At 41.4% G+C, this 23,040-nt stretch overlaps 3 protein-coding genes across 4 annotated transcripts; 1 reads left to right on the top strand and 2 right to left on the bottom strand.

Annotated features, from left to right (window-relative positions):
- Positions 1-93: 93 nt before the first annotated feature.
- slc7a9 (solute carrier family 7 member 9) lies at positions 94-10,776 on the bottom strand. 2 transcript variants are annotated; one of them, XM_047580649.1, is made up of 13 exons: positions 10,250-10,776; positions 9,197-9,301; positions 7,976-8,123; positions 5,366-5,608; positions 4,681-4,806; positions 4,480-4,579; positions 3,046-3,090; positions 2,612-2,735; positions 2,334-2,437; positions 2,009-2,105; positions 1,722-1,871; positions 1,067-1,241; positions 94-917 (listed from the first exon to the last, which is right to left on the bottom strand). In XM_047580649.1, exons 1-13 carry the CDS (start codon positions 10,577-10,579, stop codon positions 856-858), a joined length of 1,809 nt encoding a protein of 602 aa, XP_047436605.1. In that variant the 5' UTR covers positions 10,580-10,776; the 3' UTR covers positions 94-855. The 2 variants fall into 2 exon arrangements, with proteins under 2 accessions (XP_047436605.1, XP_047436606.1); XM_047580650.1 differs by having other exon boundaries at positions 10,246-10,382.
- Positions 10,777-12,083: 1,307 nt separating this feature from the next.
- nudt19 (nudix (nucleoside diphosphate linked moiety X)-type motif 19) lies at positions 12,084-15,441 on the top strand. Its single transcript, XM_047580651.1, has 3 exons — positions 12,084-13,141; positions 13,861-14,068; positions 14,765-15,441. Exons 1-3 carry the CDS (start codon positions 12,332-12,334, stop codon positions 14,983-14,985), a joined length of 1,239 nt encoding a protein of 412 aa, XP_047436607.1. The 5' UTR covers positions 12,084-12,331; the 3' UTR covers positions 14,986-15,441.
- Positions 15,442-19,031: 3,590 nt separating this feature from the next.
- On the bottom strand, positions 19,032-21,679 carry si:ch73-167i17.6 (regulator of G-protein signaling 9-binding protein). The gene has a single exon (XM_047580652.1). The coding sequence runs from the start codon at positions 20,719-20,721 to the stop codon at positions 19,981-19,983; it is 741 nt and encodes a 246-aa protein (XP_047436608.1). The 5' UTR covers positions 20,722-21,679; the 3' UTR covers positions 19,032-19,980.
- Positions 21,680-23,040: the final 1,361 nt, after the last annotated feature.

The following is a 23,040-nucleotide window of genomic DNA, read 5'->3' as shown; positions in this document are numbered from 1 at the left end:
ACAATGACGTAGGCCTTGAAGGGGTCTATAAGGAATGTGAGTTTTACACAGTGCTAAAAACAGCAATCAGGTACGGGAGAAACAGAAGTCACAATTGTTGGAATCACAAACTGTTTATTTTATATGACCACTTCATACTCCACAAACTTAATGAACACCAGGTTACACAATACAGCATCTTTATATCATGACTCAGGGGAAGTAAACAAGGTTAAAAACAATGCAAAGATGTCACTAAAGATTAAAGAATAATTGTCTTTTTACCAGTAATCAGAAACAGGAGCAAAAAAAAAAAAATCTAAATAATAATAAAAAAAAAACAAAAACATTTCTACGTCGTGTTGCAAGATCTGCTTCTTTCCTTAATGCATTTAAAGTTTTTACCATTTCCCTTTGCTCCAGTGAAGCAGTGCAGATTCATGCATACACATATAAATCCTTTAGCAGCTCTCCATGAAGTGATCTTTGGCCAAATAAAACTTGTTCTGCACTCTGATTACACAAGGTTATTTTATATATGAAGTTATTGCTTAATGTAAGTGCTAGTAATAGCTTAAAGTAAACAAGTACATTTTAGCTTTCATGGATTGTAATTTATGTAAATATATACCATGTCCCACCAACATATAGCCTTAGGAAACACAATTTCTGATATCATCTTACCACATAGGTTCATAGTACAAGCACTTTTATTTTTGTCGTGCACCTTTTCAGCAGGAAAGAGCTCTGATTGTTGACCCTGACCCTCTCTGAGTATCTCATGGCCATCCCACTGTTTTCAAAAGCAGGCAGGACAACTTTTGCCACTCAGCAAACAAAGGAAAGCGGAGAAAAAGCAAACCTGGTTGTCTATTCTCAGTCAATTTTCTCAGGAGGAACGACTTCCATTAACAGCTGGAGATGGATGGTGATGGGCCCTGCAGGAGGAAGGAGGTCAAACTTCACATCAGCATTGAAGTCCATGAGAACATTACACATTCCAGTAAATGTAAATACACAGCATTTCGTTATCACATTATTTCTCAATATCTTCTTTATCAATAAGGATGACGGAGAGGGAACCTACTCATTATGTTCCGTGCCCAGTTGACTTTCGCATGGACGAAGGGGTAGTAAAGGAGGAGTCCACTGAAGATGAAGATAGTACAGTAGAGGTACTCCAGTTCTGGCTTATCAATGATTGGAGCCAAGACGAGGTAGCAGGACACAATGACCATTATGCCCGCTAAGACAATGGGCACCTTGAAGAGATCACACATGAACTTGTATTTGCTTTGGATAGACTGTTCTTAGAGATACTGTCAAAATTCCAATACATGAAACAAATAATACATTATCTATTTTTATCAAACATTAACTTGGCTGGATTTTATTTACGAACAATAAAAAGATAAGATCAAATTATTATCTATTGCAAAACACTGCCAGATCACAAAGACATAAATGTCTTTCAGAAATTAACTCTATATTGGGGCTTACTGAACAAATTATTTCTGTCCAGCTGATAGTTTTGTAAGACTTTCTCTGCACATCAACGTCATTAATTTGAAACAATCTGTGATACACATCACTTTATTTTTTGTTTGTAATTGGAATGAGTGCAAAGACACAGATCTCTACTCCGAGCATTAGAATGCATGAGATAAAAGTTTTTTGCTCAGTACACTATAAAATCCGGTTAGAATCACATTAGCCTATAACATAAAGAACTAAAAGTGTACCTTTACTGGTCTGTGCAATTCCTTCCTTGTGAAGCGCATGACTATGAGGCCCAGAGCGGTCAGACCATAGAACGCCCACTGAGCGAAGCTGAAATAGTTAATCAGGGTGTTGATGTCTGCTGGCATGATGTAAAAAATGGCCAAAATGCCCTGAAACAGAGAGAAAGCGTAAAGTTAAATATGATGTTTGCTTGAAAAGGAACCACACAGTGGATGAAAAATATTAAAGTCAGTTCATCATGTGAGACCATATTTGAAAGTGTACAAGTAACTCATCAAATACTCACATTGAAAAGAAGAGCAGGTGAAGGAGTGAAACGCTTCAGACTGATAAAGGATAAGATCTTCACCAAGTGGCCCTCTCGGCCAGCTACGTAGGCCAATCTAACAGAAGAGAAAAAAAAATGTGTGCCATCAGTTTTCTATTTTTGCCTTTCTTCCTGTTACTCAAGGTCTTTTCAGGGTCTTTTCGGTATTCTCATTTCTACCGTTTTTCTCACACACACGCGAGCACAAATACAGTGTGACAAATAGAGTTTTACATGTGCAGAACGACAAATGTATCCTTTAGCTAATGCATTTCATCTAAAAATAGTCACTCGTCTCTTTTACCTGCCAGCAGTGAAGCAGCTTCCATTGGCAGAGCCAAATGTTGAGAAGACAACAAATAGTGGAATGATCCAAGACACAGGGTAAAGAACTCTGTCTCCAAAGGTCTAAAGAGGCACAAACAAATCCTTCAGAAAAGACAAGACAGCAGAGTAAATCCAAACTAACTTATTTGGATTTGGATCTTTTAGAGAAAGTTGTCATCAATGAGGATTAATATTTGATTCATCGTCATTACACGCTTATTCTAAACCTCCGTGGCAACTTCCTGTTCTGCTTACCACGGCAACAGCTGGAGACAACAGCAGCTCAGTGGTGGTCATGACAGTGAAGTAAGAAACGTTCACCAACACGTAGCACACAGTAACCAAAGGAATCCCAATGATGATGGCCAGTGGCAAATTCCTGAGATTGAACAAAAACAAAAAAATTAAAAATATATATATTTAACGGGGGAAAACTGGGCACTGCATGTTGTACTCATTTTGACGAAGTCTGCTTTAATGTATCAAAAATCATAAAAAGCACATAAAAGGCACAACATCTTGTTTATAGTCATACGGTCTACCTGTATTTAGTCTGGATACTTATTCCTACAACCCTTCCATTTTAAATAAGCCATATATTTTGGTTACCGTTCAAACTTGACTAATCTAATAGCCTTTAAAACATTTGTTTGTCTAAACTCCAGAGTGGGTAAGTTGTAGGTCTTTACCTGTATGGGTTTTTCAGCTCCTCTGTGATGAAATTTAGTTGATTCCTGGGAAAATAATGGAATAAAACATATATTTGTTACCTATGACCTTGAAACGCTATGATGTGTGATTAATTAATGCATTTTTTTTTTTTACTAAGTGACCTGTAAAAGCCCTGTTTTAGTGACCCTGTGCTGAACCCCTGTAAGAGATCACTGTGACCCCACTCAGCATCTTGTTGTTACTGTTACTGACATCATTTTAAGTGGTATTTCACACAGGCTTTGCCTTCACTATTGGTTGTTGCGTCCACTGTAGCGAGTCCAACAGACTGAATCATTAACAAAAAGACACCTTTCTAGTTCCCCACATACTTAAACTCAGTCACATACAAAGCACATCCTGGCTTACTAGAGTAGCATACATCATTATAAACAGTTATATTTGTGTGCTGCTGTGTTGACATTGTTCCGTAATTCTACTTCTAAAACACTAGTCAGCTCTGTTGAGTTTCTCTACTTTATCTGTGTACTTCAAACAATGGAGACTGAGTCCTAGCAGCTCAGGTGGGAGGTGGAGTTACTAAAATCACTGTAATGCACAAAAAAGGAGAAGATGCCTGAGGAGGTGTCAGTACAGAGGAAGAAGGAGGATGAATATTGTGTGCTTTTGCAGTCGCGAACAAGAGACATGAGGAAATGCATTCAAGGCCAGTCACAGCTGTTGCTGACTGTGTCTTTGTGACGTGTAGGTATGTTTCTGTGGAGGTTCATCTCAGGCTATGGCGTAGGTATGATGGGGGTATGGCACAGGCTGAGGTGTACTTATGCTATAGATGTGACGCTGAGGCATGGACATAGCAAACCAACAGCAAGCCCTTCAAACTGGTCAAACCTCTCAGTCCTGCAGCAATTCTTGGCCACAGCCTCTCAAAGAGCCAAAAAGATTATCACAGCACAATACATGCTACAGTGAGGACACAGATAATGGAAAATAAGCAACACCGAATCAAACAGCCATTGAATACTACACTCTGTTTTTCGGTGTGGCTGATGGTGGGCGATGTACAAACATTTCCCTAAACCAATGCAGGTCTTACTTCAAATCCAGATACATAAACCACCCTTACAATGATTCCAATGATCGTTAAGACCCTTCCAGATACTAGGGCTCCAGAGGCGTGATATATGCTCTAAGAGAATACAGCACTCCAATGAACGGTTTCCATAATGGAGATGTTAGTGACATTGTCTAAGGGTTGAATTCACACATTTGTTGTTAAGAGGGGAGTAGCTCAGTTGTTATTTAAGCAATTACCTTATTGGTATTGTTGTACATACATACACGAAGGAAAGGCTTGGATTTCTTTTACTTCTGAATGCTGAGTGGGGTCTCAGCATTCAGAAGCGATCAATCCCAAAAAAACACAAAGTGAAGTGAAGGTTAACTGTTACCATCCATCATAGGCCCAAAGCCCGTTGTAAAAAGCAAGTCCAATTGCTCCAAAAGACGGTGCCGCGTTATCAAAGGTATTTGTCAAAGTCTCGTTATTTCCTGGACACAAATACACATTGATACATCATTAGATACAATATACATTCACATGAAAGCTGCAGTTGTAAGTCAAAGACAATGAAGAGAAAAAGGAGGCCCACCTTGTGCCAACAAAACGATGCCAGCCACCACGATGATGAGAATGATGAGAAGTTTGGCTACAGTAAAGAAGTTTTGCACGTAGCTTGCCAGCTTGACACTTAAGCAGTTCACAATTGTGATTACCACTAAAAGGGAAGAAAGGAAATCAAAATTCTTACATCTTTTAAAGGATGGCTATTCATATTTTCTTTAAGCTTAAAATTATTTCTGAAAGTATATCAAGTAGCCAAAGGGTTTATTTGATTCTCATTTCCCATGAGAAATGTCCCCAGGCAAAACCAATATAGACTGTGCACCTATTATATTAGCTCTCGTTCATTTCATTTCATTTTATTTTATTTTATTTTATTTTCAAACCAAATGTTTTCTACACACTACTACAAGTTAATTTGCAATTAACTTGTGGACTGTTTTCTGTAAACACAACACGGCCACATCATTACCTTACATTGTTGCACATTTACGCATAAACCAGATGCACTAACATTTCATGGAATCCAGCATAAGTTATCTGTTACTTATTATATAATCCATTACAGCAATTTTTAAATGGTTAACTGGCTTGAAGGTAGCTATGTCTTGGATATCCGTCTTACTTTTTGGTACTTTTTGGTATGACTTCAGTGACATCTTGGACAACAACAGTGACTACTACCAAGGTGCTGCTTTTAAGCATGAACTTACATATAGCCGCCGCTGCCAGACATTTGATAACAATAGCAGGAGGAGTGCAGCCAGGGTAGAAAGGAGTAGCGGCATATTCTGCAAAGCTCAGTGTGATGATAGCGAAGGAGGAGGGTTTCAGCACCATCACAGTGGTCCAGGAGTAAAGGTAGGCTACCACGGGGCCAAAGGCCTCCATTAGATACGGGTACTCCCCCCCTGATTTGGTGATCATGGTGCCAAGCTCAGCATAGCACAGTGCTCCTGTGTAGTCACAAACACAAAGATAAGGTTAAGACGGTAAAAATTGAAGGCCTTCTTCTTGTTTTTTTGTTTTTTTTTTTTGTCCTGAATGTTCATATGGTTATGTAAACAATGAATTGTCTCCTATTGAAACTGTTGAAAGGCAAACATTAGATGATTAGAAGGGGTATCTACAGACAGAAGGTCATAAACTCAGATAGGTGCCTAAATTTAGAACGCCCTTAGAGATTATCACATGGAAATTGTATTTATTAAACCTCAATAACGCTGATAGCGTTGCTGTTCAAATGTGCAATTAAAGTGTACAATGATGTTAAAATATGTCCCAATTGTTCGAATTTAACCAGTACACTGTGAGGGATATCACCTGCAGGTGGCATGGGTTTCAAATGACTGCCAGTCTGTCCTGCACAAATAGTCTGAATCAAAAAGAAACACCAAGAAATGCAGAATTTCATCAGAATCAGCTGGAATCAGTTGTCTGACCCAAGTACTGGTAAATGTTTTAGTTGTAGGCCAGAGGCAGGAGGACCTCAACAAACAAACAAAGTGCCTCAGGGACTGGCCAGTCATCAGTTTAACTATGAACTCAGCATCATATGAAAGACTGCTAGAAGATTATGGGGGACATACACATCTATGAACCTCTCAGCATGATATACTAACTGGCCAATCCATCAAGAAACATGATCACATGGTATGGCTATCTGTGTTAAGGGGGGGTGGGTGGGGGGTTTAATAGATTCTGAGGCAAAAGGCGGTACAACACATCACGTCTTTTGATGTTCTTGATGTCAGATAAATGATTGAATGAGCTCAGATTCTTTTGGGTGCTGTCCAGGCATGCCACTTTTATCAGTAGGCACCATGTCAGGGTAGATACATAGTTTTCTTGCACAATGTGTCTAAAAAGCCAACAATCTGTGCTCATTATAAATTTGCGTGACTTACTGTTGCTGTACAAGGTCAGATACTCATTTTTAATCACACTAAACGTTTTAGTGTTTTAATGATTATTGTTGTCGATACTGTATAAACCTTTATGCTGCCCATAAACATTAACATTTAACCCCTTGAAATTGAAGGACAAAGTCCGGTGCATCTCTTTAGAGAAAACAATAGCCCCAAATTCTACATCCCAACAGGGCAGCTTTGCTATGCAGCATCATAAACATCATAGCGCAAACTATGATTAACTACATATATTATTATTATTACATATATTATTGGTAAATAAAAAATACTTTGGCTAAATACTTCGACAGTTCTTCAATTAACCTCAGTACACTCCCACACCCCTCTTATCAAGGAGTTTCCTTTGTTACAGTTTCTCTGGCATACTTTCTGTGACATTATCTTGTTCATTGTGACGCAGTTCATTAGAATTATTGCAAGGGCAGCAAGTAACAAAACATTCTGCAAACAAACACCACGTGCTGTTTATTGTGTTTTCCGAAGAAGCGGTGACTGTATACACACATGCAAGTCTTAAGGAAGTTTTCTTACGGAGATGCTAAGCAGTGGCAATGGCATAAGAAATGTTGACCATGCAATTTCACCTAAATTCCCACTGAGCAGTCCGGAAATGTGTCAGCATTTACGTCAAAAGAAAACATGAACTTTGTCAGTAGTGTTGACGAAGTCTGATAAAATCCCACATGAATGACCTGGGTCACCACCAATGGTGACCCAGTTTGTTAAAGTCGATGGTAAAGAGGCAATCAAGTTTTAGTATTTCATTGGCTCCTCCAGGGTCAGCGTGTCACGACTACAGTAATTCGTTTGTGGCACAATAACATTAAATCGCACATGAAGTATTGGAATTCCTCACTGCTGTGCTCACGTTTTTTGATGAGACACGAGGAGATCCATCATCAGATTTTCCGAAGGGCATTTTCTAGTTGGATTTTTCAACTTGGACGCAGCTGAGGCCTCATGGAAATGCACTGATTTAGATCAGACATTTGTGTCGTGTAGTTTCTACAGAACGTTGGCGGAAGCTGAGCATGTTCTGAACCAGGACTGAATGCTAAAGCGGGCCTCCCAAATCAAGCAGCTTATATGGTTTACTGATTCATAATACTGGGGTGACAAATGTTCTTGTCACCTTTCAATAACACTCCATAGCTGTGAGTTCTGCACGGAACTGACAGAATGCGATGTCACCTCCGCCCTATAAATTACATGTGGCATTTTATATTCATGCGCTCATGATGATCTGTGCTATGTGGAAACACTTTTCCTTATTATTTTGATCATCATCATTTACATACTGTACATGCATGGGAAAGATTATTTGATCTCTCAATTCAACAACAGCAGTCAGATGATGAGAAAAGCATGCATGACTTTAAATGTTGCTCTCACCCAAAGTGGATAACACGCCACAGGCAGTCCAGATGAGAAGACAGGGACCCACAGCTCCGGAGTACAGCAGAACAGATTTGGGGGAAATGAAGATGCCGGAGCCAATCATCGTCCCCACAATCAGAGAGATGCCACTCAGCAGACCAACCTGAGCAAACCAACAGAGATAAGTTAGATGTGTTAGATATGTTTCATTAACCCAGTCTTTTGTTCTTCAACCCATGGATGTTACATTTAAATGTCATTTCTGAGCTTAGGGCTGGTTTACATCTACATTCAAAGAACTGAACAAAGAGAGATTATAGGGAAAGTGGAGGAACATCGTTGGCTGCTTCAGTCAGTTGTCTTAGTCTAAGCTGCAGACAGAGATACCTTGTCTGAGACAATGGCATGAGTAAATGGGACTTTTTGTGTAGTGTGAATTAGCACTTTACACTGATCAGGCATAACATTATGACCACTGACAGGAGAAGTGGATAATATTCGCCATCTTGTGACAATATAATGTTTTGCTGGAAACTTTTGGACCTGGCATTCAATTCGTGTAGATGTTAATTGCATAGTTAATGCTAATGTCAGACATGTAGCATTCACCTAGCCCAGACCAGACCAGACCACAGAGGCCTCTCCACTCAACCCATATGACCCAAAGGCCCCCCAGGACACCTTAAAGACGACCACGTCCATTCTCTGATGAGTGTTTTGGAGGCACAAGGGAGACCTACACAGTATTAGGAAGGTGGTCATAATGTTATGCCTCATCGGCGTAGCATTTCCACTGTGAGCGTGTCATTAGACTCATGGTTTTGTTCGTTTTTTTTTTTATAGAATGTAAGTGTGAGATTTCCCAAACTCTTATCCCACCTGCATTTTACAATGGCAACTGGGTAAGTTAGAAGTAACTCTTATTAGCAGAGAAACATTATACAAAAATTCAGTTTCAACTTGTGAAACCTGCTCAATCCACTTAAATTTAGGGCTTAGAAGGCTCTGGGGGAAGCACTAACTGGATGATTATAGAGTTAATATGTAGAGACGGTTGTTGTGGTACTGCCTGGTACTTAGCTCCAGCCCCCACATTGTAAAAAGTTACAAATGATAGAAGTCTACGGTGTGAACATCAAGTGAGCCTTGTTCTCAGGATTCCCCCCTCTCCCCCCCTCACACGCACACACACATACACACACACATAATGAACAGACAAAACAGACCAGCACTCACATTTTTTTGAAGAACAGTGGCTTTAGGTTTCTGGTCATCTTGCATTTGGCCACTGTGGCCATTCTGCGACTCTTTCCTCTTGATGCTGTCCACGTCCATGTCAGCCTGCCGGTGTATGAGGATACGCAAAGAAGAAGAACACAAAATTTTCCACCTGTTGTGTCAGCCTTTACAACAATCCCATCTGTGTTTGTCCTTAACAAAGGTTATCACACAGAGCATAAGGCACGATAAGGTTTACAGGGAAGGCTGCGCTCTGCTGCCACCCAGCAGAAGTCCCACATCGATGAAGCTCACGCACAGGCAAAATAAATAACCTCTTGAAAACATTTATATTGTTAGTGCGGTGATAATATTGATTTTATTACTGGGCGAGTCAAAGATTTACAGACTAGGACAGTGGCTGAGCCATAAATCTAGCCTCTTCAAATATCCAACTGCCATGAAACAGCCTCAAGTTAAAGACTCAAGTTAAAGTTTTGCCTTTTGAAAAAACACTGCATCCACTAAAAAACTTTTTTATTTTCATTTATGCCATTTCTTTTTCTTCCTTGTAAGACGACCAATGAACCTTCGTTTGTGTGGGACTTTTAAATCACTGCAGTGAGATCCTGGCACATTTCTGTACATGTACCACAGGGGGAACTATTTACCTTAGTCTTTGTGATTTTGTAAACATTTTAATTTTTAAATTTAGTGAGTCTGAGCAAATTTGAATAAATAACAAAATATTTAGCGTAATACTAAAACATGTTGGTTTAAGTAAGAGAAGCGGAATAGATGATTGGATGATTTGATATAATAATCTATTTTCTCACATCACTACCTAGTATTTCATCCAGTCAAATGACTTCAAGTGGATTTACCTACATACATGCACATGCATTTTACCTTCAGACCTCTCCCTCCTCTTGAACGCACTCACTCCCCAGGATAATATTTAACTTAGAAATTTTTATGTTAATATATAACAAATGTTAAGTTTAGTTAAAACAGAAGGACTTGGATGTAAAGTGATAAATGAATATTTCAACAAGTTGCTCACTTACGTACGGTTCGGTTTTGGACTGAAGGAACTTCAGTGATGCTCCATGAATCTCCAACAGCAGCTGTTTTACAAAGCCGGGTGCGGTGACGTGAACCTGCAAATAATGCTAAGCAGAGTAAAGTGAAGGAGAGCCGGAATGTCTGATGCAAATGAAAACCTGGGGGCTCCCTGAGACTGAGCGCACTCCTTTGGTGGGAGGTTCCTAAATCCGATTGGACATCCTGGACAGCCCTGAATGAAAGGGGGGTGGGTTGAGGCAGGAAAGTAGAGAGTGTGGAAAGCTCTGAATGATAGCACATATGTTTAAATTCAATAACATTAAAGATATTGTACATTGTCTGACACTATGGAGGAAAGCTTAATGAAAAGAGTGAGATTTTGGCTAAGCCTTGGTAAACAGTGGTAAAAGCATGTGATAGAATTTATTACTGCTGTATATTTCGAGTCGTCTTGCTACAGGTAACAACCCCATAAAGATGCTAGGTACCATATAATGTAACATATACCGGTATATGCTTTACACACAAAACACTTCCTCCTCTCTGAGCGTACCTTCCCTGACTCCTTTCACAATGCCCCTTTGATAAGGATATATGACACCCCTGCAACTGTGTGCTTGTACATTTGTGTGTGTGTTTGTGTGGTATTGTGTAACATTCCCCATCTGCACTGCTACCTGCCTGCTTTTCCCCTTCTCCTCAGAAGTTTCAGACATTGTAATGGTTTTCCTACTTTGCTACTTTCTGGGCAGTCTTTCTTTCTCCCACTGTATTGTTAGATTTTATTATACACGCCTCACATCTGCATCCCTTGTATTAACACGTCCAGCTTACGCTTTGTTGGCCCAGACGTCCCTCTGCTTATACATTTGTCTAAGCTTCAGCTTATGCTGCAGACGGTTAGAGCCTCTGTAATCAGAGGGTCGAGCTTGCTGTTCGAGGAGTTTGTCTGTATATTCAGACTAAACAAGTGTGCAGATTTTTTAATGAACGTGAACAGGTTTGTGATGATTTTCAAAAATAAACATAAGAATAACCTCAGAGTCAAATATTTTGATGACTATGCAAATTTCCAGCACGATATAATAGTAATAAACAGAAATAAGGTTTTCACAAGGTTTTTACTGTCTTGTGTTGCTTTAACTAGGCCAAAGGTTACTGTGAATGTTTGTTATAACAGTCGTGTTAGCTTTTTATTATATTTTATTTTTATTTAGGCACTTTAATCTCTTAGTTTAACTTTCTAACCCACTCTGATTTCTTGGAAGAGGAAAGGAGGAGAATTTGAACAGTTATAATCTGCTAACACATTGCCATATGAACTCAGTAACCCTGAGAACTTATGACCAAGATTCAGACGTATTCAGGGCGGCTAAAGATTGGGCCAAGTGCATTTATAGCAACATGATTTAGTCTTGGTTTGCCAGAAGAATAGCCCTTCAGGTTTACAGATTTGACTGTGTACATAACACTAGACTGAACAACAGACCTCATCATGAACACAAGTAAGCCACATTATGGCTTAATTATAAGAAACCGAGAAGATTAGAAATTCAGATGTTCAATAGATTGGTGGGATTGTGGAACAACACGAAATAAACTAAAAAATAAATAAATAAATCCAATGATTCAGTGTGGACATCGTGAAGTATTTCAAAAGAGAAAGAGAGCATTACATTGTAATCTATCAGTTATGAAAATATAATGATAATATTTTAATTTATGATAGATAGATAGATAGATAGATAGATAGATAGATAGATAGATAGATAGATAGATAGATAGATAGATAGATAGATAGATAGATAGATATGAGTCTCGGACAGAAATATATCGGACTGATCATGTTGTGCAAAACAAAAAAACGTTGTTCAAGAAAACGTTCATTGACAGACAAACTAAAGAGACCTCAGAGAAACTCCTCCATCTCATCATGTCTTTAGGGCTTCCGGCCTGTAGGTGGCGATGCAGTCCGCGCCGCCTAGGAATTACGTCACTTCCACCAAAACAAATAAGGAGGCAGCTGACTCTGAAACTTTCTAAAACGAATACGAATGAAAACTGAGACAACGTGCAGGTCGGTTCAGCATGAACACCGCTCTGAAGCACTGGAAGGAGGCGGCCACCCTCATTGTAGCCGCAGGACAGCGCTTCGCCGCGGACAGTAGTTTGCTGTCAAGGACACCGCAGACAGCCGCTCCGGGTCCAGGTCCAGGTGCAGGTGCAGGTCTATTGCAGGGCAGAGGGGATGGACGGTCACACCTGCCGCACACGTCCTGCTTCGACTACAACGTGTTGCTGCTCAAAAGGAGCAGTAAAAGTGGATTCATGCCCAACGCGCACGTGTTTCCTGGCGGCATGTTGGACTCTTCGGACTTTTCGAGTGACTGGTTGGACATTTTCAAATCTTTCAGCAGCTCCCCTAATTTTGGCTTAAGAGGTGTCAAACAGCCGGCGGAGACCAGACCCCCAATCTTTGCCACAGACCGACTGAAACTGGGCTCCCCCATCCCGGGAGAGGTCGCCCTCCGGATATGCGCCCTGAGGGAGACCTTTGAGGAGTCCGGTGTCCTGCTGGCTGTGTCTAAGCTGCAGGAGACGACTTTGTTAGAAAGCTTGAAGGGGGAGCGTCTCAGCGAGCACTACAAGGTGAACGGCCTGTGCAGAGATGAGCTCTCCAGGTGGAGGGCCCTGGTGAACCAGGACCCCTCCAACTTCGTCAGGATGTGCAGAGAGCTGCAGGTGTTGCCCAACATCTGGGCTTTACACGAGTGGGGCAACTGGCTGACCCCAGTGGGCAGATACGGCGTGACGAGGTTTGACACCGCCTTTTTCATCTGCTGCTTGCAAGAGACTCCGCACACACTTCAGGATGAAAAGGAAATCGTGCGATTTCAGGTGATCACACATGTCACGTCGCAGCGCTCACAGACCGATCATGATTTGTCAAGATGCACGAATGAATCTTTATCTCTTTATTTCTGCTTCTCCCTCTTCTCTCGTCTCCCACCTCCCTCTTTTTCCCCTCTCTGCCCACTGGACGTAGATGTAAATCTGCTAATGCATTTAAATGTATAGATAATTCTCATGCCAAAATTGCAGTTTATGGAAACAATTGCATGATTTGTTTTAAACAAATAGGATGGAAGGTTTGCTGAAAAGCTGACTCAAAATATTTCAATTTAATTTTATTCATTTTATTCATACAGCGTAGATAGCAGTTCAAGTTGACTCGAGACTGCACGCATAGCTGAACTTAAATAAATGAGACTAATTGTGAAAAAAAAACACTTACTGGTATCGCTGTCAGAATCATAATATTTTAGTTGTTAAGAAACAATCTAATTAATTGTTGCAGTTGCCTTAGTTACACTTTTATCATTAAATATAAGCAGAAAAAGAGATGAAGTGATGTAAAGCGATATGGAAAGAGGGATATTTCCTTTAGCTTCAGCTTACATTTGGTTAATAGAAACAATTTTCAGGATTATATGAACGTAATGACAGTTAAAGTGTGATTAAGGGTGATTAAGTAATAGCTGTGACGAGGACGCTGTGTAAAGGAAAAGCACCGCTGTGTAGTTGTTGAACACTGCCCTTTCCTGTGTGCGTTTCAGTGGTCCACGCCCTCCGAGGTCCTGCAGAGCTACCAGGCACGGGAGTTATGGATTGCGCCTCCGCAGTTCTACGAGCTCAGCCGCATGTGCCGCTTCCCTCTGCTCCGTGACCTCCACAACTTCTCCCGCCAGCGCGCCACAGAGGGCTGTGAACAGTGGCTGCCGGTGGTTGTCTTACAAGATGAACGCTACATGTCACTTCTACCAGGTGCTGGTCCTCAACCGGATCTCAAGCTCTATTCTATATGTAGTGAATGTTATAGTGATAAATGTAATGTTTTATTATGTTTGTGGGAATTGGCATCACGGGACTGTATTTTGTGGAAGCTGAGAGCAGCATCTTTAAACTGTTAGAGAGGTTAATTATGTTGTTAATTTGAATTTACAATCCTTGTATTCTTGGGGGTTAGGGGTTCATTTGTCTCCTCATTTGAAAAAACAGAAAGAAGATTGTTCCAGACAACAAGCTAATTAACCAGAGAAAAGGTTATTTTACAGACATCATATTACATACACACCTGAGGACCCGTAACTGATCAGATCAAAATCATTCATACCGATGAAGGTGCAGCTAGGCTGGTCTTGATGGGCACTGATGTGATTGTTATAGCTTTTCTTCAGAGCTTTTTGCCACAGAGCCCCTGTGGCTTTGCAGCACACGGTTAAGTTGTGTTAACACAAAACCTTGATGTTTTTCTAAACCTAGTTTGGTGCCTTAACCCAAAATACAATGATAACGTTACATTCACAAAAAGTCAACACGTCTCGCTCTTTTTAGATGGACCAGGTTATGTTATATATCTAAAACAGCTGGACCTACTGAATTTTCTTGAAGACCTTTCACCACCCATGCAGCACTCTCTGATGCTTTCTCCTGCTCTCTTGGGCTCTCTCTTTATTACAGGCGATAAACTCTATCCAGTGGACGGTGCAGGAGAGACTGGTGAGGTCGGTAAGAGCACAGACCCTCAGCTGAAGGATCTTCCGGAGGATTCTGCACTGCACCGCTTTGTGGTCTCAGATCCGTATACTGCAAGTCTACAAGTCACCATCACACCCAAGTACAAACACCTGCTCCCCGTTGTGGAGCCACCTGTATCACGTGACTCAAAAAGTCAACTTTAACCGGAAACTCCTCCTGATCCTGTGCAATCCTATAATGTAAATTCACAAATGAAGATTTATTAACTATTTTATTATCAAACAGTGTTGTTTGTAACGGCAACCTCATGTACCACCTATGATAGTATCATATTCTTTTTTTTTTTTGGGTTGATAAGCTGGTTTTCTTGGGAAAAAGACCCTGGTCCGATATAATAAATGCGTAAGTAAAAGATGAATTAATTAATTCATAAAAGCCTTATTATGCAGAGGAATACTTTTTTTTATTTAGGTTTTATGAGGTACTCATTTCTTTTTAAGGGCCCAAGAGGTGAGACAGCCACTACTGAACAGTTAAGCTGATTCTATTTATAAAATAGTTTCATTACAGTTTGACCTTTTTATTACTGTCTGCTGTGTCAAACCTGTTGTCTAAAATGCAGCATTGAAATACATAAAAAAATGGTTTTCTCCTTAAAACAATGAGCGACCTATTTTGTTTTGATGAGATTTCGCTTGGAGCCACTACAACAGATTTACTAACAAACATCAAGGGAGGAGGAGACAAAACCAGGTCTACATTTGTCGTGTCGACTTGGTGTAAGTCTGTGCTCTGTACAGTAGTGATGGACACGTGACATGTGGTCGTCGGGGTGTGGCGTTGGTCCCCTCAGTAGGAGTTAATGTGTCCGTGGTGGAGACTCGTTGGGGCTTCCGCCCCTTTCTCCTTTGGGCGTCTTCCTTGCTCGCTGCAGTGTCCTCTGTGGCAAATTAACGAATCGTTAGAAATGATCTCTGTCAAATGGCTTGTAGCCTGTGTCTGCCATTTATAAATCAATTTATTATTTAACAGATTAGTTTATTCATTATTAATCTGAACTTTTCACCGGTGCTGTCTCACCCTGCTCGGATGTGATTTGTGCTACATGTAGCAGTTGTGTGCATCGTCTTTGAAATAAGCTGAATGATGAGTCAGAGGGCGCTTTACACGTTTGAACCTCCGTCAGTGTCGACACACACCAGATGAATGGTGTACATTCACACACCATCCATCTGCCTAACGGTCTTCACTAGGGTAGGTAGTGTAATCCACAGTGTTGAGTGTTAAAACATTACTTATTTTGTTATTTTAAAAAAAATGTAACCTTACATGAAGCAGGAAGAGGCCGAATCATGGAGAGGGTCGAATAAACAACCTCAAAAAGAAGCGCTAGTTCTATAGATTAAATCCATTGACATGTCTCAGTCTTGACAAATCAATCTTTGCACCAGGGTGTTGTGTGCTTCTTTTAGCCAGTGAATGGTGGCGTTGATTGACCCTGGCCTCCCTGAAACTTTTCCTCCTAAAATGATGCGACACACACACCGAAACAGGTCAGTACCTTTCGATGTGATTCTCGCCTCTCTGACATATTTCATCTGTCAGCGCAGTGAAACGCGCTGAGGTTTTGTCGCGTTCTCAGCGCTGCCCTCACACCACATCTCCTTCTGCTTCACTGTGCAGTGTGTGAGTGGGAAGGCGGTGGCAGAAAGGGGGCGAGCTGAAATAACGCTGCTCAACCTTCTGTGCTGTTTGCAGTCTGTTGCGGGGTTTCCATGGCAACTCGCAGCCTTGGAAATCCACCATCTAAGTCCGGATGAAGTGACGATGCCGTGGTCTGCCTGTGTAGCTCACCTTTTCTGAGAACCGGTCCGTTTGTTTCCAAGTGACAGAGTGAAAGGTGTAAAAAAAAAAATAATAATAAAATCCAAACTGCTATAGAAAAAGTCATTTTACTCACCTGCAAGAGTGTTTCTGCAGGAAGCAGCGCTCTAAAATGTTGCTGCTGTAGCTGTGTTGTAATTGCAACAAAATCATTTCAAGATGCATGAAACAGAGTCACACAAACAGCCCTCCTCCTCCTCCTGGAACATAGGGGACGAATTTTAAAGCGCAGCATCTGAGGAGACTGGTACGTTGTCCGCTATTTAAATCTGCTCTCGTTCTTCATGATTAATTGATCACTTTTTTTTATTTTGGGATCTCGGGATGACAATGTGAGTCTGTCACGAATTTCAAGAGATTGGAGGTTCATGACTCACTGTTAGCAGAGCTTGTGCCTCTGTGAAAATGACAGCGCGGATAAACAAGATGTTAGAAAGTCTACTGTGAATCGGCTGAGAGAAAAGCATGCCACAGACTTTCATGCATCCAAGTTCTACGACAGCACTTTCAGAAGTCATTTCTCTTTCTTTCTTTCTTTCTGTACACAATGTTTTCTTAATGTCTATCTACATAATTTCAAGACAGAATAAAAGATGAATCACAGGAGAGGAGGAAAAATGCATTCTGAATTAACTTTTAATGTCCCCCAAGATTCCAATTTGAACACTCTTCCTTTACAAGCCTTTTAAAAATGTGCAAAATGTAATTTTGCTGCTCGCAATCCATTACACCCACAAGGAGTCAGGCTTCTGCTTAGAAGGGGAGGGTAGCTGTAATTAAATTTGATCCTTTGAGATTACCACCTCCAGCCTGCAACTAAAGCTGAATGGACTTTAAATGCCAGGGGTCTATTTACCATGTACAATTACTGGACCACCTCTTCGAGAGGAGGGGTTGGTGATCATTAGAATCAATTTGCTGCTCATTTGATGTGCAACTCTTGAGCTCCAGGCAATTAAACTGACTGTTCATTAGAATTTGCATGAAAGCACTAAATCAACAAATGCATTTGTACAGTGATGTCAACACGAAGGGCTCATTGATGTCCTGTTGCATCTGTGACCTATAGACAGGTGACTGTGTTCAGCCTCAGGTCAATATTTTACTTCACACTGCATTTATGCAATGTAATTCTTTAGGTTTTCTTTTGTTAACTTAGCACTAGTTATAGTTTTTGCTATCATATTTGGCAACGGTATGTTTTTTTTGTTTGTTTGGTTTTTTAGTAAATTTTGGATATTTCAAACTCAAATCCCTTAATACTCAGTTTTTACACAGTGTGACCTAAATTGTTACTTGTTACAATTAAGGGACAAAACTGTCCTCTTCAAAAACGTCCCAATAATAGCATGTGTTAATTTTTTCTACTTCTTTTTTTACATACATTTTTTAATCCACTTCGGTCCTAAACATAAATATTAAAAGCAAACAAACAAAAAAACAGAAGTGCCAGATTTTCAAAACATGTTACGTTTACCATTAAAGGGCAAAAGTGTGAATAATGTTGCGTACAATACTGTAAACAATTTAATTTAGTATGATGTTGGACAATATTGTTCAACAGAGTCGTTCAGCTGGATCTCAGTTGCAGCTGTTTTCTTGTTAACGGACACACAGGAAAAAAAATGGTTGCAAGTTAAACATCAATGAGTTTGGATTAGTACTGATATATTTTTAAATGTTTCTTTTCTTATTATCTGAATATATATTAATGCCAACAAAATTCCCAGTGCAGGAAAGCTTTTCTGCATCTAATAATCTAATACTTTGAATGCTGCCTCTGTTCATGTTTTTTTTTTTTTTTTTTTTATCCACATGAATCTTACAATGAATTTTAAATTTCTCTTAGGGATTTACTAAATAACACACTTGTCGTGTGAATGATCATCAGTTCCGGTTACACTTTTAATACGTGTGGTTAAAATATAGTGAAACGTTTCTTGATCTCCAATGAAACTGCTCTACGTTCTTTTGAATCCTGATTTGTTCGGGCAGCGCTGAGAATAACTGTCCCATCACCCAACCTAAACATCCTCCAGCTCACCTGATGTGCCGTTCTCAGAATACCTTTAAAGACTCTTACAACTAAAACCATTAAGTAGTTAAGCATCTGCGTTAGCCTCCCTTTCCTTTTAAATTCTATTTTAACACCAAGGTGGTGAAGTTGAAGATAATAATCCTCTACTTAAATTACCTCTGTGTATATCTTTGCAGGCCTGCTAGGTTTTGGTTTTTGGTTTCTCTGATAGCAGCAGATTTATAAACAGAAATGAAATGTCCCAAAGACTCACACGTAACAGAAAGACTCCTCGAATCAATGTGCAAACGCAGCTAAGGAGCCGTGTCTTCAAACTGCAGGCATGAGTGTGTTTTAAAAGTTTTATTATAATAAATATACTTGATTGTATGTACATTATCTGACACAGCAGTAGACTGTATATACAAACCCTCTATTCACATGTTTTAGTGTATACATTCAACAGTGTTTGCAAGAAAACCCTGAAAGGAACAAGAGCAGGCTTACAGTGAACGGGTGCATTATTAAAAGATGCCTCTTATAGGTCCCAAGGCTCTCATGAAGCACATAGTGATTCGATGCAGTGAACTTAGATGCAGGCCGACTATGCTCTGGCTATACATGTTATTATGATTCATTATAACTGTGCTATGAGGAGTAGAACAGTGCAGACTAGATTACATCAGATCAGTGTGTCTTCAAGAGCAAAGACTAACAGGCTTCACTATTTCTTTCCAAGCAACATGACTTTAACTTTCTGACTTGATGGCCCCCTGCTCACCGGGACACAGCTTTCCTTCCCTGGACTGAAATCATAAATTTAAAGCATCAATCAGGAGACCATCAAGGGGAATACTTAGCAGTAGGCTACATTTACGCTTGAGCTTTTCCACTAATCCACTTGGATTACGTGTAGTTCATATCATCCTGATGGCCAGACGCTGTCACGTAATTTTATGACTTTTTTCCATCTCTTCCAAAAATACACGACCCATTGATCCCTCAAAAAATACTTTTTGTACCCCACACCCGTCCTCACACACACTGAATATATTGTTCTAGTACATTTTATCTAGTGCTCTACTCTTCGTCTCCATCGAATACATTCACGGATCTGAAAAAGACTAACGACTTCGTGTGTCCACAATATTTTCAGCCCCTCCAGCCATCAAAACGCTTTCCTCTCTCTCTCCCTCTCTCTTTCTTTCTCTCTCTTGGGGAGCTGCCGGCTCTTACCCACGTTGACGCTCCCGTGGGCAGCCTCGCTGGATGTCCATTAGGGTGGGCTTCTGGGTGTTCAGGACATATTGACGACCAAATATCCGAGAACCACCGCGACTGTAACGATGACAAAGAATCCAGCCACGGCGCAGATGGACGCGAAACCAGTCTCCCTGGTTCCTCCACCTTCCTCTTCTTTGGGCTCCTCTTCGCAGATGGAGATGACACCCACGGAGGAATTCCCCACACTCATGTTGGACTTGAGCTCGGCGCCTGCCTCCTGCTTCGCCTCGACGGCCCACGGCGCCACCTGCACCTTCATCTCCATCTCCTCCATCATGTTGCTCACCTGGGAGATCTCGGACTGCAGGTCTCGGAGGTCCGCCGTGTCGATGTTGCTGTCGGCCTCATACTTCATGTTCTGCACGCTCATGGCCCGGGCAGCCACCGCGGTGGTGCTCCCTGTCATCCCTGTCTGGATGAGGTGTCTTGTCGGAACCTTGAGGGGGAAATCCTGCCCTATTTCCAGGGACCTTTTCATGTCCACCTCCAGGACCTCCATGCTGCTCGAGAACAGCACCCATAGGCGCTCGTACTCGGCCCGGTCTTCTTTACTGATGGTCTTGTCTTTGAGCAGGGTGGTCAGTTTAGTCCTGTTGGCCACGGCCAGCTCCTGGGCCTTTTTGCGGGTCCTCTTCAGCTCCTCTCGCAGGTTCTGTGAATCCGAAGTGCTTCCCAGGGCGATGACCAAATGCCTGTAGCAGGCGGTCACTTTGTTCAAAGCGTCCAGCATAGTTTTGCACTCCTCTTTCCCCATGGCTGACTAAAAGAGAATCTGCATCCACGTCAGAAAATAAGAAATAATTCACAGCAGAAGCTTGGAGAGAAATGGCGAGCTTTTGGAGATGGCGCGTTTAGCCACTGTCCTCAGTTTAGTTTCCACAGGAGCTCACCCCTCGCTCTGCAAATCCACTCAGCGCACTAGTCAGAGACAATTCCTCTCTATCCATGCTCCTTCCTGTGTGCAAGCAGGCACAGAGAGCGGCTTAGACATTAATGCGTCCACAGCCTAAATGGCTTTAGGTTACCTGTGCGCTTCCCCTCAGGAGATCAAACGGCCCCGGAGCTTCTCTCCGGCAGCACTGATGCGAATAAATCTGAAACAATCTAACCTCCTTTGTTTAAAAAAAAAGAAAAGAAAAGAAAAGAAAAGAAAAAAGAAAAGAGAGAGAGATCGTGATCTAGGTTCAGCTACATGTGTTACAACATCCGCCTAACTGCGCGGAGAACACCGAGGCTTTCTCTCCGGTGGCTTAAAAGGAGTCCGTCAATGTTCAAAGATGACGCGCGGCTGAGGGAAACGGAGATCCTCACTGAGTGCTAAAAAAGAGCAAGGGCTTCAGAGTCGTCTTGACAATGGGAAAGCCGGCGAGCCATTATGTTTTGCTTTGGGGCTATTTATCTGGGCGGGGAGCTGTCCACTTCAGCACCCGATCGATGATGTTTTAAATACCAGTAAGCGCCTTCTGTGGTCACATGTGCGCACAAAACAGAAGCCACAGTCACAGGGACGGGCGCAGACGTAGGCAGGAAAACAAAGCAGCAGCGCTCCCATTGGTCCGAGCCCACGGGCGTCTGGTTTAAATGCATCCCGTCATTGGCTGCTCTGTCCGTAACGTGGGCAGAGCTGCGATGTCTATCAGCGGGGATGTCAAATCACGAAGCCTTAATCGATGTGCTACTTGTCATCGGGATCCTCTGCGCATTGTCAGCTCCGTGAAGCGGTGGCTGATGAATGACAGGACCACTGGGTTCATGCGATTGTCAGCTTTTCACTTCACTTTTCAAATTCGATTTTATTGGTGTGGTGACAGTGGATCATTTGTGGGTTGTAATAACTACTGCTTGCGAAACCGTTTAAGGCCACATTTCAATGCCAGGCGTTGCACACGGAATTGGAGGATGATGTGATGTTTGCCTAGTTGTCTCCTGCTGTGTTAAGAGGCAGATGAGGCTGAGTGGTGTTTGCCTGGTTTGCTTTTTTTGCATTATTGAAGCGGATGGGGCCTAATGATCCAGTGACTACAGTGTGACGTTAATGGACTGAAAAGGATGCCCGAGGAGCTGAGGCAGAGATTCAGTGTTTGCTTTACATAAAGTGACATAGATGTCTGTGGTGTGGGGATTGCTATTCCATTTACTCCTAGTTTGAGGAAAGAAATACCCTTGCGCATATATTTTAACTCATGATGGCCAAACCAGTGATGTCTGACTAACGGCAAACACGTGGTTGAGTCAGATGCTCTTGGCGAATGGATTTTCTTCCCTTTGATGAATACGTTTCCATGGCAACCCTTCACCTCTTCTCAAGAGCTCCACAGTTATTTTTCCACAAGGTATTCAATTACTGTCAGAAATCCCTCACCATCGTCTGCCACGGTGCATTCAGAGTTAACGGTTCAGCTGTCACTATTCATTCCCTGGATTTATTGCAACAACAGTCATTTGTGGTATGAAGTGTCTGAGTGATGTCTCACCCCCAAATATTTATTGGAACAGCTTGATGAGGTTGATAGGGACCAACACTACCACACCGGCTGACATGACAACCTTGTGCACACTTTACCTTAGCTGTCTTTGTCCAATTACGCCACCACAGTCTACGGTACACTGGTCCTGCAAGGTGATAGAACACATACAAACACTGAGATTTTACTCTGTCAAAATGCGTGACTCAACTTAAATACCCTTCACAAACTCCCACAAGATCAACACTAATGATCAGATTCTTTTATTTAACCTCAATAAGACAATGACTGAAGGTACAACTTGGCCACATTCTCCCCAGAGATAACTGAATTATTTTTAAGCGAACCACAGTTTCAGTTTAAATGTGGCAAAAATCTGGAAAACGAGCCCCGCGGCCTCTAGAAAACAACTTGAACTGTTGACAGTAGAGAGGCAGAGTTTCAGGAGTGTAAAATTGCCTGTGGTGTCTGTCTGTCTGTCTGTCTGTCCATCCTATAATAGGATTTCTGATAAGCTGGTCTGTTTGGTTCAAGTGTCAGGATGAGTCAGAGATGCTGCGGTCTGATTGCTCTCAGAGTGAACACATCATGGAAAACTCAATTTCTGA

This window comes from Mugil cephalus, chromosome 3 (genome assembly GCF_022458985.1).
Source record: "Mugil cephalus isolate CIBA_MC_2020 chromosome 3, CIBA_Mcephalus_1.1, whole genome shotgun sequence".
Taxonomy (NCBI): domain Eukaryota; kingdom Metazoa; phylum Chordata; class Actinopteri; order Mugiliformes; family Mugilidae; genus Mugil; species Mugil cephalus.
This window is presented reverse-complemented; position numbering and strand designations above follow the sequence as displayed.

What these genes read in the sequence shown, in the direction of transcription:
- si:ch73-167i17.6 (XM_047580652.1), bottom strand. Translation starts at nt 20,721, where the DNA reads ATGGGGAAAGAGGAGTGCAAAACTATGCTGGACGCTTTGAACAAAGTG.
- nudt19 (XM_047580651.1), top strand. Translation starts at nt 12,332, where the DNA reads ATGAACACCGCTCTGAAGCACTGGAAGGAGGCGGCCACCCTCATTGTA. An exon ending in AGGAAATCGTGCGATTTCAG is followed by an intron (nt 13,142 to 13,860) that starts GTGATCACACAT and finishes TGTGCGTTTCAG; the next exon opens with TGGTCCACGCCCTCCGAGGT. An exon ending in CTACATGTCACTTCTACCAG is followed by an intron (nt 14,069 to 14,764) that starts GTGCTGGTCCTC and finishes TCTTTATTACAG; the next exon opens with GCGATAAACTCTATCCAGTG.
- slc7a9 (XM_047580649.1), bottom strand. Translation starts at nt 10,579, where the DNA reads ATGTACAATATCTTTAATGTTATTGAATTTAAACATATGTGCTATCAT. An exon ending in CATCGTTTTGTTGGCACAAG is followed by an intron (nt 4,580 to 4,680) that starts GTGGGCCTCCTT and finishes ATTTGTGTCCAG; the next exon opens with GAAATAACGAGACTTTGACA. An exon ending in CACCTGCTCTTCTTTTCAAT is followed by an intron (nt 1,872 to 2,008) that starts GTGAGTATTTGA and finishes TCTCTGTTTCAG; the next exon opens with GGCATTTTGGCCATTTTTTA.